The 18,290-nt window shown below is 39.9% G+C and overlaps 1 protein-coding gene across 2 annotated transcripts; it reads left to right on the forward strand.

Annotated features, from left to right (window-relative positions):
- Window positions 1-1,437: 1,437 nt before the first annotated feature.
- LOC148871017 (microtubule-associated protein 70-1-like) lies at window positions 1,438-17,858 on the forward strand. Of its 2 annotated transcripts, XM_088970336.1 has the most exons (5): window positions 1,438-1,570; window positions 3,154-3,265; window positions 3,826-3,911; window positions 4,228-4,269; window positions 17,516-17,858. In XM_088970336.1, exons 1-5 carry the CDS (start codon window positions 1,538-1,540, stop codon window positions 17,579-17,581), a joined length of 339 nt encoding a protein of 112 aa, XP_088826462.1. In that variant the 5' UTR covers window positions 1,438-1,537; the 3' UTR covers window positions 17,582-17,858. The 2 variants fall into 2 exon arrangements, with proteins under 2 accessions (XP_088826462.1, XP_088826463.1); XM_088970337.1 differs by lacking the exon at window positions 4,228-4,269 and having other exon boundaries at window positions 1,523-1,570.
- The last annotated feature ends 432 nt before the right edge of the window (window positions 17,859-18,290 follow it).

Below are 18,290 nucleotides of genomic sequence, written 5' to 3' on the forward strand. Positions count from 1 at the left end.
ATTTGCAATTTTGCATAGAGATCCAAGACTTGAGGAATAATCTTACGGTCAGATGAAAGCAAATAATTTGCTTTGGATATACGGACGGGTGGAAGTGAGAGTGTGAGACTGAAGATTGTATGACAGATGTGAATTGATTTGCATCAATATCAAACAAAATCAACACACATCACTTCTTGGTTTGAGCTTTTGAGAGACTTGAGAGGACTTGGAAGAGTTCAAATCAGCCCCATAAGACTGCGCCCCATGACGTCCCACAACACATCTTCGTGTGTATTGAGAACATGTACAGACGATGATATCATCATTTTTTATATTATTCTATGGGATGCAATGTTATTTTCTATTCCCCATCAGAAATTTAAATCGGATTTAAAAAAGAAACAAGGATGGTGTTTGGTATCGATATAGCTTTTGAAATCAAGTGCCTGCTCATCATTGGAGATGTCTTTAATAGAGAAATGTCTAAAAAGTTATTTGGTTTAGTCGTTTATCTAAATGGTTCTCTCTAAAATCATGTGAACCATTTATTAAAAAACACCAATTTTGATTTTTTTAATTTTCAAGACCCATTTTTCATTGTTTAGCTTATACGGCGCGGGTAACGACATCTAATGGCACATATCGTAAAAACCACTGTTTGAAAACCATTGTTTGAAACAGATTTTGTCTCGTTTTTCAAGATAAAATCACGCAAAACATTTATCTTATAAACGCCATTCATACCAAACAACCTCAAGGTTCAGAGGTTTTTAAACTATTTATCTTTTGTTTTTTGTTTTTTTTGTTTTGAAAATTTCACTTTAATACTCTAAACTGGGTAGTATCAAGCCAGTACTATCACCCAGTACTCTAACTTTCAATAAGTGTGTTGAATCCTTGCAAATCTGAATTTTCGAAGGTTATTGTTCCTTTTCCCCAAGCTCTCGAAACTCCGAACAGCGGCGACGATATCCTATTTGGTATTCCGACAACGGCAAGCTTCTTCCCAATCCCCCTCTCTTCCTCTCTTTCTCCCCTTCTTTTCTCTTTCCCCCGACGTTCTTCATCTCTCCCATTTCGATTCACTGCCACTGCAACACCTAGCAGCGGTGTTCTCAGTTTTGGCCATCCCCCTCTCATTTCCTTTCATTGCTCTGCATTTCTCTCCTCCTCTCATTTTCCTCCTAATATTTCTCATCAGCCGATACCCTGACTCCCTGTCTGCATAGTTGATCATTAGTGAAGTACCACCACCACAGCAACCTCCACCACCACCATCATATCTTGGCTCAGGCTTTGTTAAATTTAAAGCTAGCTCACCGGCAAACATCCTACATTCACATTGAACTAGATTGTATCCTATGTTATTTCCTAGAGATTTCTCTTCTCTGAATCAGCACACTAATGTCGCGTCTAAGGCTGTGAACTTCAACCTGAGTTCGCTGGCTCTGGCTCGAAAATCCATTTTCCGATAACTGTTGGTGTCTAAGAACCGATTTCCCAATTATGCGGCTGAGGTCGTTAGTGCCGATGTAGAGAGAGAAGATAAAGGTGTATGAGAGCTTCATCGATTCAAAACTACTGCGAGGCAAGCACCTAAATCGACAGTTGAAATTGCGGATATTTGGTTTTATGTATAACCCCTATTATTTTGTTTCTTCCATCGAATTAATCAATCAATTCATGTTCTCTATTCTCTCATGCAGTCAATCCAACTGTAGATCACTGTTATTATGGTTCAGTCAGTATTTTGATTTTAAGGGTAGCTTTGAAAGTTCGGGTAGTAACTTGAGACTATCTCCAAAGCCTAGGGAAAGTGGAATTTTCCCTTTTGGTTTGAAGGAAAAATGGTAAGAAAAGTATGGGAGGAAGGAAAAGGTAAGAAAAGAAAGGGAAACCTAAACTTAAACAAATACAGGTCTTCCTTCCTTTCTCTACCTTTTTCTACAAACCAAAAACAACCATTGTGAAGGATAATTGATAGTTTGTGTTTTTTAAATGTTTCATTCAAATAATTAGGAGTTTTTATGTTTGCTCATGTTATTTTGCTTATTTATTGATTACATGCATATAATATGAAATTAGATGTGAGTTATAAACCTGATATGCAGCCTTTAAATGCATGGAGGGTTTGAATTCTAATAATAATAAATAATAATAATATCAATAATAATGCTATTATTATTTATTAATACTATTATTATTATTATTTTCTATTTGGGTCTATGTGGTACTCAATGTGTGGGCCCTTGCGGGTTTTCATGTGTGTCGTGGTAATGTGACGAGTTTTTATTGAAATGTATAATATAATATGTGAAAAGCATTGTTCATATGTATGGGTGAAATGATGGCTAAAATTGTCACTTAAGATAAAATAAATACTTGTTAGGAAAGTAGCTTACCAAAACATCTTCACCCCAATAAGTGCTTAAAAACCCCAATAAGTAATTTGGCGAATAGATCACCAAACATCATTAAATGATCGTTACCACTTAATCACCACAGGGATGCTCACGGTTTGGTTAATCGAACTGAGGCTTTTTTTGAATTGAACCGTTACTACCAATTTTTGAAAATTGGAAACTGAAATCGAACTGAAGCTAGTCGATTAACCGGTTGACTAGTTCAGTTAATCGTCTGTTTGGTTCGTCAATTTTTTGATTTTTTAATTTTTTAATTTTTACAATATATTATAAAAATATATAATAAAAAATTATAAATATATGTAAAATATTATATTTTAAATAATAAATAATAAATTATATATTATAAATATATATTTATATATAATGCATATTTATTAATTTATAATATATTAAAATATATATAATATACATGAATATATAAAATATATAGAAATATATATACCGGTCGGTTCGATTAACTATTGGTTTTCAATATTGGTTAACCGAAACTAAACCGATACCTTCAGTTTTTTCGATTTTTCGGTTCGATTTCGGTCGGTTTGTTTTTATTTTCAAACCCCTAAATCACCAAAATAGCCTATATGGACTACGGGCCTACGGAGTGCTAGCGTAGTGTTATACTTGGATTAAAAGTTTTCATACATGTACAATTGTTACACGTGAGAGTGGGGGCAAATGTGTCTTTACGCTTGAAATTAGAGCTCTCTTCAATGCAACGCTGCCCTAATCTTCGTTCCTTTCTCAGTCCCCACCGCCGCATGTAGCTGACTCTGAGACAGTCGAACTGAAGAGAACACCTTTCGGCACCTTCGTCACCGGTGGACGGCAGACCGCTTCTTCATTTTACAGCGATACAGGTATTTCTTATTGTTCTTTTTCTTTTCTGTTCAAATTGGTTAGGCTCAAATTCAGAAACCTGCATGAACAATTTCTGTTCAGAACCACTCTTACAAGTTACAAGTTACAACGTTCTCGTGTTCCTATTTTCCTTCTCCCTACGACTCTCATTTCTCCTTCCAAACCTCCCATGCTTCTGTTACTCTTATAGATAGAAGAAACCATGGTAATCTTGTCTGAACAAGTTTCCTCTCGTAAAGACCTCCGGACCAACTATTTTCTTCCCTGAACGCAAAAAGTCTCCTTGTTATGGCCTGTTAAGACTTTAGACTTTGGGTTCTTCAAGATAATTCACCAAGGTTTTCCAATGGACTTCGTCTCCAGAATTATATGCATTACATGATGATAAAGTTATATGCAAAACTTTCAATACTAAATACCTAAATCGTGTCTCCTTATCCATGTCTTTTCATCTTGCCGAGTCAGACTTCCTGTGAATGTATTGGATTCTACTTCTGTCTGACATGTAGCTTTGAGGCCAGGTTCTGACTGTATTATATCCCTTATTCTATATTTGCAGATAAGGAGAGGGAATTAGGAGAGGCGCAAACAGAGATCAAGGCACTGAAGTACTCTGAACGTCTCAAAGAAAAGGCTGTTGAGGAGGTAACTACATGAAATAACAAGATGCCAATTATGTATAAATGTTTGAAAATGTCAAAAGGCCATTTCCCAATGAGATCTCTTAAAGGGATTTTAATCGATGTGTATTTAACAAATAACATGGTGAGCAGATACTTAACAAATCAATCACAATCCAGTGATCCACTTTCTAGACTGGATCTCGCCAGCATGGGGGTTCTCTGAATCTTATCTTGTAGACGTTTTAGTTCAAAATGACCCTATTTCTATTTGTATTTTCTATATATAACAATTTTAATTACAACTAGTTCTTGGTACACTCATTCAACTGCAACTTCAGGTCGGCACCTTCGAAGTACACAGCGATGATTGGTGCATCAAGGTGATTGGTTGTGATCCTAAAACATGAATTTACTAGGTCTCAATTTGGATATCCTGCATAAAAAATATTTGTAGCTGAATGAGTGCTCTAATGGTGCCTTGACGTTCGATAGTAGACGAGCAAGATCTTGTTCTGAATGGTTTGTTTCACATAGAAATGATCTAAAGAGTTTACATGATCAAACCAAACATCATTCTCATTATGTGAATGGGAAATATAATTTTTTGGGTCATTTTACCAAATACTTCATATTCTTTTTTTGAAAATTGGAACTTCAGAGAAATGATTCCTAAAAGAATAATTCTGAAAATTAGAAACACACAAAATTGATGCCAAACACGACCTAAATGTTTTTATCACTTATTTTTATCTTGTAGTGTCACTACAGAGCTCTAGGTTAGGCTTCTATCTTTGTTTGGGTGTAGATGGGATATGCTAACAGAAGTAAGTACAATCTTTAACCCTTATGTGTTCTATTGGCCCCATAAAAGAGGAAGGAAAATGTGGAGGTGTGCATGAGCAGCCTTGTTATGGACAGTTTGGGAAGAAAGGAATGGCAGGATCTTCCAGGAAAAGGGGATAAGCAGTCAGGCCTTGAAGGATTGCATTTTGTATAGGGCAATGCATTGGTTAAAGACTCTGTATTTGTTTGATCATTTCTCCTTTACTGATTGTTGGAGGGATTGGTTATCAGTAACAAGTTGTTCCTCCTCAAAAATAAAGGTAATGACAAGCTGGGTGTCCCCTCCTCACGGTTCTTTGAAGCTGAATTTTGATGGAAGTAGCTAGGGCAACCTGGGTCCCTCTGGTTTGGGAGGTGTACTGAGGAATGAGGCTGGAGAGGCTGTCTTACTATACTCTGGCCCTTTAGGTGTTGGTAACTCTATTAGGGCAGAGCTGTTGGCTGCAATTTAAGGAATAATTATTGCAAAAGAAATGGGTGTGGAGCAGCTTCTAGTTGAAGGGGACTCTAAGACAGTGGTGAACTGGTTAAATAATTCGGAGAATGTCATGTGGGACTACAAGAATGAGATAAAAAAATTCAAATGGCTGACAAGGAATATGTCTGTAACAATACAGTGGGTTGGGAAATCAGCTAATGCATTTGCTGATGTCTTGGCAAAACAAGGGACAAACAGGGAAACATTGTTATGGGTGCAACTGTAATTTGTGTCTAACAGTCATGCACTTTTTGATGTAGTTTTTGTTTTTTCTGTATGGAGAGGCAGCACCTCGCGCCTCTCTGAGGGGATTTTCATGTAACCGATCTTTGAATTAATGGAATATGACTCTTTACTTATAAAAAAAAAACACGACCTAAATTTTTTAGCTTCAAAGAATGATTTCTTAGAATGAGTTTTGGACATAAAAAAAGAATTAAGTCCAACTACCTTTATAAATCCATGCTTAACAGTGATTCTTGGAATCACAAAATTCATCAGAATTTGGTAGTAAGTGGAGGAGAAGGATCAATGTTTGTACTTTGCTTTACCACCCCTACATTTGTGATTCTTATCAATGGTGCCCCAACTGGTTACCTCAAAAATTATAGGGGTCTGAGGCAGGGAGACCCCTTCTCTCTTATTCTGTTCATTTGTGCACTTTCTAAGAAAGCTATGGTGGGTGGGTTTATTTCAGGTTTTGAAACGTGTAGGAATGGCCCAAATACTTGCCTTCTAGAATTTTCTGACATCACCTTGTTTTTTCTTGATGCTTCTATTCTGTAGTTGCAGCACCTTCTGTGGGTTCTAAGATGGCTAGAGATTGTATTGGGTCTTAGAATAAATCTGGAAAAAGCTCCCTAATTCTGTTAACCGAGCTCCTAATTTTGACAAATTGGCTAGGGCTGTAAGGTGAACCACCTACCAATCTCTTATTTAGGGCTGCCTTTCAGAGCCAATTGTACTTCCTCTTGCTTCATTTGTGAACCAGTTATTGAGAGGTTTACAATAACTCATCTTGGAAGGCAAGGTACTTCCCTAAGGGAGGTAAACTAACACTAATCAAAAGTACCATGCCAAGCCTCCCTAGCCACTATCTTTCCATGTTCCAGGTCCCTTCAAAAGTTTCAAACAATTTGGAGAAGATCCAAAAGGACTTCTTTTGGAAGGAGTGGAAGGATGGCAAGGAGATTGTTGACTGGGCTAGCATTTCCTCTCCTAAGCAGATGGGTGGTTTGGGAATTTATCAAATTAGAGCAGGCAAATATGGTCTTTCTAATGGGGGTTAGATACAAATCAATCTACATGTGTTACTAATAGAGCAGTTTGGAAGGGAATCCAAAAGTCTTTGAGCTCATTTCCTTGAAGTCATTGCCAATAAACTGGTAAATGGCACTCAGCTGAGGTTTTTGTTTGACATATGGCGTGGTGTCAGGACTCTAGCTGACTCATACCCCAGATTTTTTAATGCTGCTATCAATAAAGATGCTACTGTTGTAGAAATGTTCTCTACTGATGGCCCTAATGGACTTTGGACATTTAATTTGATGAATCATTTTTGTGTTGCTGATATAAAAAGGACTTTGGACTCCTAGTTTCAGAAGGAACATTTTTGACTGGGAAATTGAAGTCCCGAAGAGCTTACTATTCCAGCTTCAGCAGTACCAGCCGATAGCTGCTGAAGATGACACTAGGATCTGGACTTGTAACGAGTGGTCAAAGGTTGCATCCTTGGTCTGGACGGCAGCCTTGGGCAAGTGTTTTACCAAAGACAAGCTGAGCAGAAGAGGCATTCTTATCATTTCCCCAATTGTCCACTTTGCCATGCTGATTTGGAAACTGCAGACTATCCTTTTTTTTACATTGCTAATAAGTAGTCTTATTTGGGATCACTTGCTTGATAATCTATGCTTGAGCTGGTTCTTCCCTAGTACCTTTCTAGGCTTCTTAAATAGCTGTTATAATGAGGGCCTACCAGAAATGGTAAGCTAGTGTGGTTCATGCTCCCAGTGGCTGTTTTTTGGACCATCTGGATGGAGAGGAACTGCAAAATTTTTTAAGGCAAATCCTCTCAAACTGATTAAATGATAGGGACTACAAGGTGGTAGCGGGCTGGCTTGGAGACCCAGACTCAGTGATATGGTGTTATAGAAATGAAATGAAGAAATTCAAATGGGTAGCACACCATGTGAATTTGACTATACAATGGGCGGGAAGGGAGACCAATGCATTTGCTGACTATCTAGCTAAGCAAGGAGTAGCTATGGATCAGTTTTTTGGGCCCAATTGTATTTTTTGTGTTGTTTTCTTTTAAAGAGTGAGGCTGCATCTAGCGCCTCCCCTTGGGATGCTTGTAGCAGACATTTATCTTTTTGCTGATAATGAATTTTTAATGAACTTTTACCTATCAAAAAAAAAAATCTCTTCGGCACAAGCTTCCAATCTTACAACTGATGACCTCATTTTGCACTTATACATCTTCTGATATTTTGTATACTCAGTACATGTTCAGTTAAATACCCAAAAAAAAAAAGAAAAAAAAATATGTGCAGTCTCTCACTGTAATGGGTTTGCCCTTGTTTCACAATTAATGCAATATGCTTTACTTTTTCTCAAAAAAAAAAAGAATTAATTCTCTGCAAGCATGGAAACTGTAGCCTCCTCTTAAATCTTCAGATCTCAATTGTGCTGCCAATCAATTGAGACTAAAAAGAGAGGACTTTAGAAGATTTTGGGGACATTATCTTTATATCTGAAGATGGATATCACACAGGAGATAATTGTTTGCAGTGATAATTGTTATGCAACCTAATAATTTGCAGTGATAATTGTTTGTTGGTATAGAATCTTAGTTTAGATGGAAGACTTTCAGATGGTAAATCGTTGGAGAACTGAGATTGCCATTGAAGCGAAGGTTTTGCTGCTCGAACAAGGTAGGTTGACAGGTAAGAATATTTTGAAGATTAGAGAATGAGGAAAATCTATGATCGTTTTGGCAGAGGAAACAATACTCCAGCTGAAAGGTTTCGTAGATGGTGCGATTTTCTCCCTGAAGAAAGAAGGGTGGAAGAACACTATGACAGCCGATGGAAAAAATACGAAACAGAAATAAAAAGGAACTTGAAAGGTTGGTACATTACTATTTTGGAATCTTTCGGTGCGAATAGGAAGTCTGTGTGCCGGAGGGAAAGAAGCAAATGGGGTGGAGGGCATTTACCGAGAAGTTACAACTTTTTTTGAATGAGTCCAACAAGGCCTGCCCGGTTGTTAAAACAGAGGACTTGGAGGGAGCAAAGAGGAGAAAGAGTTTGAGTTGAGGACAGAAACAAGGAGTGAGGAGGAGGAGGTTAGTATATCAAAGTGTTAGTTGCACAGACCTGACCCTTTGCCAATACGTTGGGCAAAATTGGTTCAAAAACTGTTGGTGCCAACAGATAGGGGGAATGGGAAAATCGATTAGTGGTAACAGTGAAGGAAGAAAACCTAGAATGGAGAAGAGTTTGTGACTTAATCATGGAGAAATTAGGAGTGGAAAACTCTGCAACAATTATCCCTTTTGAAAATAGAAAAGCTCTCTTGGATGTTGGTAACAGAAAGGTGGGCTTCGCAACCATAGCTTCAGGCAAGGGATTAATCCAAATACAAAACTGGAGACGTCCATCGAGCAAATAGTTAAGGCTTTGGGAGGGGTGATGGTAGATTGCAATATGTCAATCTTATCTGCTGCAAAAATTAGAATCGCAAGGCTGAAGCCTGACGAAGTGCCTCGTTTGATAGGCATTCTCTTCGATGGAGTGTGAAATGGAGCTTGGGTCCTTTCAGAAGTTGAAGCAACTTGGTGGGAGGAGGGAGCCAAGGTTGAAGACAATGACATGGATGTTTGGAGTACACGTGGCGGACAAGGAGAGGGTGAAAAGCTTTTGGCAGGAGATTTCCTCTCTAAGACAACTCAACATGCAAACTTAAAAAATCAAAAAGCATTTAAACCTGATTTGGAAATTAATTCAAATCAGTTTAAACTAAAGGAAGTCAAGGGGGGGGGAAGCCACTTTTGCTGACTTGGTGAAGAGTGTGGGTAGCAATTGTCTAAGGTCTGAAACGGCCCAGGTAGCAAGTGCTTTAATTCTAGATCGACCCAACTCATTGGTTAGGCCGAGCCAGGAAAAAAACCAGATCACATGGATCTGGTTAAGGGGAAGATGCCTATAGATAGATCTATGCATATATCATTGTCTTCCTCAGGGTATTGCGATCAAGTTTTGCAACAGAATGCAGTTTCAGGTTCGCAGAAGGAGCTCTTCCAATGGGTTTCTGGGTAGGAGACCCCCGGTGTTGGTGCAATTTCTTTGCCTAGTGAGGGTCTAAGACCTACGTATGAGAGGCACTATATGGATGAAAGAGAGGAGGAAGATGAAGGTTGGGTGAACTGCGTAGAAGATGAGGATGAATCAGATGATGATTTTTGTCTGGAGAGTTCAGGGGAAGCAAAAGTTTAGAACCATGAAGTTGAGGCATTGCATCTTCTGTTGTTGTTTCACAAAGCTGATGACCGAGGAAGGAATTTTTTCAGTTCCGACTTTAGATGTTAGACTAGTACAAGAAAAAGAGACTCTGTACTTCAAGATGGCGGGGGCGGCTACTCAAATTTCAGACAAAGCAACACCTCTACCAAATATTCCTCAACAGGTTTTTAGTAAGGGATCGACTAAGGTTCGCCAAAGTCAAGAAGAGAATGTACCAGTAAGGGATAATCAACAGGTCGAGGGAAGGGATCAAGGTGTGGACAAGTGGACCGATCTGCTCTCAAATAGAACTCAAAATAGGGGGTAGTTGAACCCCTCTCTTCTAAAGCTGGAAGGTTGCATGTCTGTTCCCGTCAGTTACCAATTTCTCCTCAAAATCACAACTCAGGTAACCCTGTCAATTCGTTTTTTAGTATTGATGTTTACTCTGTGTCCTTTGTGCCAGATTCCATTTCAGATCCAAAGCCGAGAGCCCATGAGAAACCTAGTGCTGAGTGCTCAAGGAGCAGGGTCGTGAAGGGAACTAAAATAGGTGAAGACTTAGCAGAACAAGGAGAGAAATAAAAGAATCTGGGAGATCATTGTGAGTGTTTTGGAAGACTTTGAAAGGGAGGTTTTAAGAGGCAGAAGCAAATAGGGTTGAAGAAAAACTAACGACTCCAACCGAGAATGTTTTTGAAGGGGGAAAAACAGGGAATATGGAGGACTCAGTGGCAGATTTTGTGGGGAACTAGGCTATTAACTCGAGGACCCCAACGATTTGAAAGTCTCTTACAGAAACAGAAGGAGGAAGGTAAGGTGAGGAAGCGAAAGCTAACAAAAGTGGAGATATTGAGGAGAGATGTTGAGGGGGACAAAACTCTAGGGGGAAGAGGGGAAAGAATAAAGGGGCATAAGTAGAAAGGTCTGGAAGGGATTTCCTAGGTGAGTTTGGATTGGAAATAGTTAGTTGGAATGTAAGGGGTTTAGGAAGTGTGAGGAAAAGAGCAATAGTGAGAGAGGTTATTAGGAAGCTGAACCCAGATATAGTATTGATTCAAAAGTCGAAGATAGAAGATTTTGATAGAAGATGGGCTACAAGCATATTGAAGGCTAGGAGTATCAGCTGGGCAGCTGCTCCAACATGGGGATTTTCGGGAGGAATAGTTACTATGTGGAAGATAGAGTGGAAGTCGTGGCCTTAAAATCCAGTCCAATATTGGAAATTTCACAATCTCAAGCTGGTGTCCAAGATCAAACTCGAGAGACATCTTTTTTGAAGATGGAGTTCTAGTGAAACTGTTGGGCCTGCCTTTTCACTTGTGGAGGCAAGAAATTGCTGAGTCGATTGCAAATTTGTGTGGTGCAACCCTTGATGGTGCTTACTGGGGAGATCTCCACTCTGCAGCTATCAGTCTAAGTGGAGTAAAACTAGAGGAGATACCACAGGAAAGTGGAGCTGAGGGTGGAAGGGCAGGTTGTCTTAGTTTGGCTAGTATCAGCCATTGAAGCTCGACTCTGGAGAGAGGCACGCAGAGAGGGAAATAAGAAGGTTGAAGAAGAAGCTCCGTGTGGCACTAGAGGATTGGTGGATTCAAATGTAAATGGACCTTGCACCAAAATGGATGCTAAAGAGCTAGGGTAGACCAAAAGACAAGGAACAGGAGGGCTTTCTTAAGCGTGTAGCAGAAGGCAACTAGTTGACAGGTAGCTGGACCTATGCATAGGTGGTTTCAGGCAACGTTTTCGAACCGTCGTTGACCCAAAAGGTAGGACCGTTTGGCCCGAGAATCGTCCAGGCAACCGGTTTCGTTTTACCCAAAACCTAGGATCTGGTAAAAGCTATTGAAAAAGTCAACAAACCGTTGACTCAGGCAGTCGAACTGTCGACCTGTCAACCCATTCAACGATTTTGATATTTTTTTAATTATTTTTAATTTTGCTGTCAGAACGGGCCGTCCGTTCGAATTAGACAGTCGGATCGTTGACCTGAAAACCAGTGGCCAGAACGGTTACGTTTTCGGGTCATTTTTTAAAACATTGGTTTCAAGTGCCAACCAAACATGATTTAAAATAGGGGAGGGGTTGGCCTAGGTAAAGTGCAAAGCAGTTGGGCCAGTTGTAGGCCTAAACCAGAATGTGTCTTGTAAAGAGGGCTTATAGGTGTCCAAAGATGGGCATATGAAAAAGCCCACTGCCCAAGACTTATCAAGTGGGCCGAATGGTAAACTGGCCCAAGTAAGTGGCTTAGACTTAAGCAAGTCACGTGACTCTTTAAAAGGTCACATGGTTGAACAATTGGGAAATAAAGTGGCCCAAGTGAGTGGCTTAGACTTAAGTAAGTCATGTGACTCTTTAAAAGGTCACATGGTTGAACAGTTGGGAGACTCTATAATAGGGGTGGTCATGGGCTGGGCCGGGCCGGGCTTTGCACTTATGGGCTATAGCATAGGCCCGGGCCCGGCCCGGGCCGGGGTTCTAGGCCTGAAAGCCCTAGCCTAGGTCTACACGGGCCTGGGCTGGGCCAGGTCGGGCCTGATTCTGGGCCAATGTCACTAATATATAAAACATTACATATCTATAATATTTTATATTAAATGACATAAGATGCATATAAACTTATTTTGTACATTATATGTTGTAAAATATTACATATAATATAAATTATACATGTCATATTATATTATTTATATATAAAATATATAATATAGTGTAAAATAACATGTATACATTATACACAACATGTGCAAGTTTAAATATATATGCGGGTCGGGCCAGGCTTGAAGTATTTAAGCCCAAGACCGGCCCTAAAATTTGCAGGCCTGATGTGGGCTCGGGCTCGGGTCGGGCCTGAACACAAAACCCAGGCCCAAACGCAGAATTTTCGGGTCGAGCTGAAATGATCACCCCTACTCTATAGACAAGAAGAATGGTCTATCACCTTCATCGAGTTGTTCTGTTGAGTGTTGCAATTCTAGAGCAGCTTCAGCTAGAAATAGCTCGCTGCAATGGGTGTCGGCTAAGGTTTTAAACAGGATTTCATCGGATAGGTAGAATCCCATATCTATGAAGAGAAGTTTGCTGGAACTTGGGGAAGGGTGGTCTGATGAAGAGAATAGTGAAAACTCAGATGGGAGTGATACAGAAAGTCTGGCCAGCTTAGATCTGCAAGTAAAAGTGAACATGTGGGAAGAGGAAAGCTTCAATACATAACTTCTATTCTTAGAAGAGGACTCGATAGGAGGTGGTGATGTCAAAGGGGACTGCGGGAAGTTGACAGTGACTTCAGGAGATGGGCTTGTTTCACCTCTTTCAAGTGAGGGAATCATTCTAAATACAAAAGCATACCTTGAAAACAAAGTGGCAGATACCATGTCTGTGCTTGATAAAGAACAAAGAGGGCCAGATACAACCCTTGATTTGATGTTGTCTAAGGAATTAGAGAAGTTAAAAACTGATGAGAGTGATTTGGCCAGTAGGGGTGTTATTATGGAATCAAATGGGGAACAACCTAACCAAGTGTTGGACAAAGAGCAAGATTTTTGTGAGTTGGTAGGAGATCTTCACTACCAGCCAGTCTTTGAGGACCAACTCAGAGACAAGCTACAGAGCCTTAGGAGTTCGCTAAAAGAGAATTCTTTGGCAGGAAGAGCTTTCCAGCCTGTAGTTCCCACTATGGAATCTGGTTAACCCAAAGTCCTGGTCTCTTAGCTAAGAGGGAAACCCTTCACTCTTCCATTGATCATGTCCTAGTTTCCACCCAAGGTATGGCTATGACTTTCCATTTTGGTACTAACTCCTTGTCTTTTGTCTCTGTCCCAGACTCCTAGCCAGCCATATTGCCACATCCGCATCCTATTGTAGGGGTGAATAATGGAGGGAAAATTGCTTCACAAGAAGAAGAGGTAGGAGAGAAAATTTGGAAGCTGATAGAAACTTTTCTGGAAGAAATGAAAAGGAAAGAAGCTGAAAGAAGAAGTTGGGGTAGGATTCTAGAGGATGAGAGAGCAATTGAAAACGTGTAGATAGGGGAGGTAGAGAAAGAGGTGAGTAATGAGGAAGATGAGAGAGGAGGACCGAATGAAACTGATAAGGAGGTCTTGGTTGCACAGTTTGTTGAGCAAATGGGCTGTAAAATAAAGGATCGAAATGAGTTGAAGGTATTTTTGAGGAAAGGAAAGGTAGAGAGAAAACTAAGGAAGAAGAAGTTGAGTGAGTCAGGAAGGATAAGGCGAGATGTAGAAGAAGATAAGGAATTCAGTGAGAGAAAGGGCCTAAGAAGAGGGACCAATTGAAAAGAGGACAAGTAAGGGTTTTTTTAGAAAGTGGTGATGAAGATTCTTAGTTGGAATGTTAGGGGGTTAGGGGGCTAGGAAAAGGCCTTTAATAAAAGAAGTAATAAGAAGAAAGGATCCAGATTTGGTGCTGATTCAGGATTCTAAGCTGATGGAGTTTGATAGGAGATGGGCTAGATCGGTGTGGAAAGTAAGGGGCATCAATTGGGCTTTTTGTCCTTTGTGGGGAAGGTCAGGAGGTTTAGTGACAATGTGGAAAGAAGAGGTTTTTGAGGGAGTGGAGAAGCTGATTGGGAAGTTTACTGTTTCTATCAAGTTAAGACACAAGGTAGATGGATTTGAGTGGGTATCAACTAATGTGTATGGTCCAACTGGTTATAGTGAAAGAAGTGAACTTTGGGAGGGATTAGGAGACATTAGAGGACTTTGGGAAGGCCCTTGGTGTTTAGGAGGAGATTTCAATGTCATTAGATTCATAGAGGAGACTAATAGGGTGAGGAGAGGCGGTAGCATTATCATGAGAAGGTTTAACAGTTTCATAAATAGTTTTGAGTTGAAAGAGGTTCCTCTACTACATGGTCTATTTACTTGGTCTAATCTCCAAGAGAACCCTATATGCTCTAAGTTGGATAGATTTTTATTCACAGTAGATTGGGAGGAGCATTAGGGGGACTATTATTTCTAGAGCATTGCCTAGTGAAAGGATGAGAGATCCATTGTATGGATGCTCGAATCTTGCGGAATAGAATGGGCAAATTTCAAAAAATTTCTCTCCATCCTATTGGGAATCATATTCCCTATTTTAGAAAAATCATAGTTTTCAATGATCAATCTTGAACCAAGAACCGAACCAAATTTGAACGAAAGCAGTAGGAGAGGGATATACTTGATACGGAGAAATAGTATCTCTCAATGGAGGTGTTCACGCCCAAAGGATGTAATCAAAGACTGCTCCCACTGAAGACGGCGTAGTGGAGGATGGAGCAGAATCAGCATTGTTCTTCAAAAGAACCAGATCCTTCGCAAGAATCAGTTGGACGACACGTGAGCATTACTTCCAATCAGTCATTTCACAAAGAATTGATATCAAGATCCAATCTTGATTGCTCCTACTAACAAGAGGAGATCGAACAGGAAAATATGGTGGCGGCAGGAAGGAGGCGGCAAGAGAGATTTAGCGCAGTGACATTGAATTCTCTCTTCTATGATTTCAATTCTGAAGACAATGTGTGTTGTGTATTTAAAGGTTGCCGCCCCTTCCTCTTATAAGCTCAGAGGGATCAACTCCTAATCCCATTAGGAGTTGCTGATCCAAATATGATTTGGATCAGAATTCCCTTTAAGTGATAAGGGTAAACCCTTATCTTATCTGCAGATTAGATCAGCCATTTCCTAATCTCATTAAGAGGTTTCTAAATCTGCTAATCTAATATCAGAATTCGCCCCTTATTTAACTGATAAAATCAACCTAGTTCGAAATGGGCTTTAGGCCCAATAAGGATATGTGCTCACTTAGCCTTCCAAACTGCTGCTCAGTTGGGTTTCTATGGCGTGGGATCCAAACATTGATCTACACATCAGCCACATGGGTTCAGCCCAACCTTTGTTACAAGGCCTGGCCGAATACACTGTGATGGACAGTGCACCCCCTGAAACCCATCACATGGGCTCCTAATGGGCCCAACACTTACCCTAAGTGGTCCCTGGGCCAAGCCACCTTGTAATACCCAGGGAATGTGGGCAGATGCAAGATTAGCCCATCAGGTATTACCCTCAATGGTCTTATACTTAACCTCTCAGCCCATAATTTTCAAACACTTCCCGACAAAAGAGGACCTCTCCCTCGGCTGCAAAGAACATTGCTGCACTCTCTGCTCACATGGATCCCGGGAATTAAAACATTTTGCAAACGTTTAGAAACCGTAATATATATATATATATATCAGTATATAAATATATTTTGCAAAACAAAATTTCAATGATTGAAATCGGTTGCCGGCAGTCTCGGTTTCCATCAGAGAGTGCATCCCCAATCATTACCATTGTCCGAAATTTGGGAATTTCTGTTGGGAAACAATCATAGAAAGGGTCAACACTTGTGATCTTCTTCAGAGAAAGAGGCCTACGAGTTGTTTATCTCCCCGCAGGTGTGTTCTATGCAAGGCTGAAGGTGAGACTAGTTGTCATTTACTGATTTCCTGCTCTGTTACTAATCACATTTGGGAGTGGTGTTCATCTTTGTTTGGGTGCAGATGGTCTCCTCCATCAGATGTACAAAGACTTTTTGCTCTATCCTTGTTTAGCTGGTTGAAAAAAAGAGGAAGAGTTATGTAGAGATATCTCAGGGCTGCTGTTTGTTGGACTATTTGGGAAGAAAGAAATGGGAGGATTTTCTCAGATGGGGAAAGAAGACTGCTAGAAATTCTGGAGCTGATTCAGATCAGAGTGGTACATTGGCTGAATTCCATGGCTCTTCTTAAAGACTTTTCAGTGGATGATTTGTTCAGAAATTAGAAGGAAATTGCAAGTTCAGCTCCAATTAAAGACACATCCTTACCCTCTTGGACTCCTAGTGGTTTTATCAAACTTAATTTTGATGGAAGTAGCATGGGTAATCTGGGTCCATCAGGTATTGGGGGTGTCTTAAGAAATGAGGAGGGAGTGACAATTGCTCTTTTCGGGGCCAATTGGATTGGGTGATTCTCTTAAAGCTAAGATTTCAGCTGTTATTGAGGGAACTCAAAGGGCAATCGAACTGAATATCACCAAATTGGTCATAGGAGGTGGTTCTAAGCTGGTAGTGGATTGGCTGAGAAATGATACTGCTAATTTTTGGAACTACAGCAATGAGAAGAGGAAATTTAATTGGTTAACCAAGAATATTGAGGTGAAGATTATAGTTGGGTTAAAAGAAGTGCCAACTCCTTTGCTGATGGGTTAGTTAAACAAGGGGCATCTAGGGACTCTTTGTTCTGGGCTATCTTGTAATTGTTCTCTTTCTTGTTGTTTTGGTTAGGTGAGATAAGAGAGTTTATGTCCCTCTTCTTGTACCTGTGTTTTTTCTCTCTAATTTTAATAAAATCTGCGAGTTATTGATCAACACACAGAAGATGGAGGCCGGTCTGACTTTCAATGAATAAACACTTTATTTTTGTTGTTAAAATTTAACAAATAAAAATAAAACTAAAAAGAAAAAAAAAGACTTGCACATAAAACACCGGTTAAGCATTAGCCACTTTTAAAGTGACAACATGTGGTATGGGCTAAAACAAAAATCCCTTCTTATCCAAACTCACTGGATTCAAATAGTGGGAATTCTAGCTCACAATCCTTTTCTATTGAAATTATAAAGAGGTCTTCGGTGTGTTATTTTTATGTTTGAGCTGATTCCAGGCGTACTATGATATTTGGGCATTTTCAAATTATTTTTGGTTCTGATTCAGCTATCTATGTTTCCAGAATTCAAAATATCATGATGTTTTTTTAATACTTTTTTTTTTATTTCCAGCTTCTGTACATATTTTTAATTGAAGTAGAAAGGAGAGGCAACAAGAGGTTCCGAGATGCAGCATGATGAAGTTATATGGCAAGTCATCAGCAAATGGGCCAGATACTCAATTTTGTATCTTTTTAAGAGAGATTTTTTAACACGTTAGTCACCTTTTTAAGAGATATATATATTTTTTTGTTTTATTAGTCCGTAATTTTATATCAAATTTTAAAGGAGATAGACCATCAAGTACCAACAGCTCAGCCAATGGGCCAGATACTCGATTTAGTATCGGAATTCAGAAGTATTAATTAATAAGATCATAAACAATTGTGTGGTCTTTGGCCATCGGATCAGCCAACCAGCTACAGTGTTGTGTCATGTATCTGGGCATCTCCATGTGACTGTCTGCCCTGCGGACTGCAGCATTCTTCTTCTCCTACTCCACTATCCTCTCTTCCTCTCTGCTTCTCAACTCTTAGCATCACAAGCCCATCAACCCACACTTTCTGTGCTTCGAAAACCCAAGGCTCCGCCAATCCTACATTGCCTTGCTGACATGGAAGACAGCCATCTTCTCCGACCCTTTCAACTTCACTGCTAACTGGAATGGCCCCGGTGTCTGCTCCTACAGTGGCGTCTTCTGTTCTCCATCCTTCTTCAATTCCTCCATCACAGTATTCTCTGGCATCGATCTCAACCACACTGACGTTGCTGGTTATCTCCCACCCAAGCTTGGCCTCTTAACGGATCTGGCTATTTTCCACCTCAATTCCAACCGTTTCTGCGGCAT

The sequence above is a fragment of the Nelumbo lutea genome, chromosome 2 (assembly GCF_056320005.1).
Source record: "Nelumbo lutea isolate HS-2025 chromosome 2, American lotus-T2T, whole genome shotgun sequence".
Lineage (NCBI taxonomy): Eukaryota > Viridiplantae > Streptophyta > Magnoliopsida > Proteales > Nelumbonaceae > Nelumbo > Nelumbo lutea.

Coding starts and splice junctions, on each gene's coding strand:
- LOC148871017 (XM_088970336.1), top strand. CDS start 1,538: ATGAGAGCTTCATCGATTCAAAACTACTGCGAG. Junction 1,571..3,153: donor CGATTCAAAACTACTGCGAG/GCAAGCACCTAA, acceptor TTCCTTTCTCAG/TCCCCACCGCCGCATGTAGC. Junction 3,266..3,825: donor TTCATTTTACAGCGATACAG/GTATTTCTTATT, acceptor CTATATTTGCAG/ATAAGGAGAGGGAATTAGGA.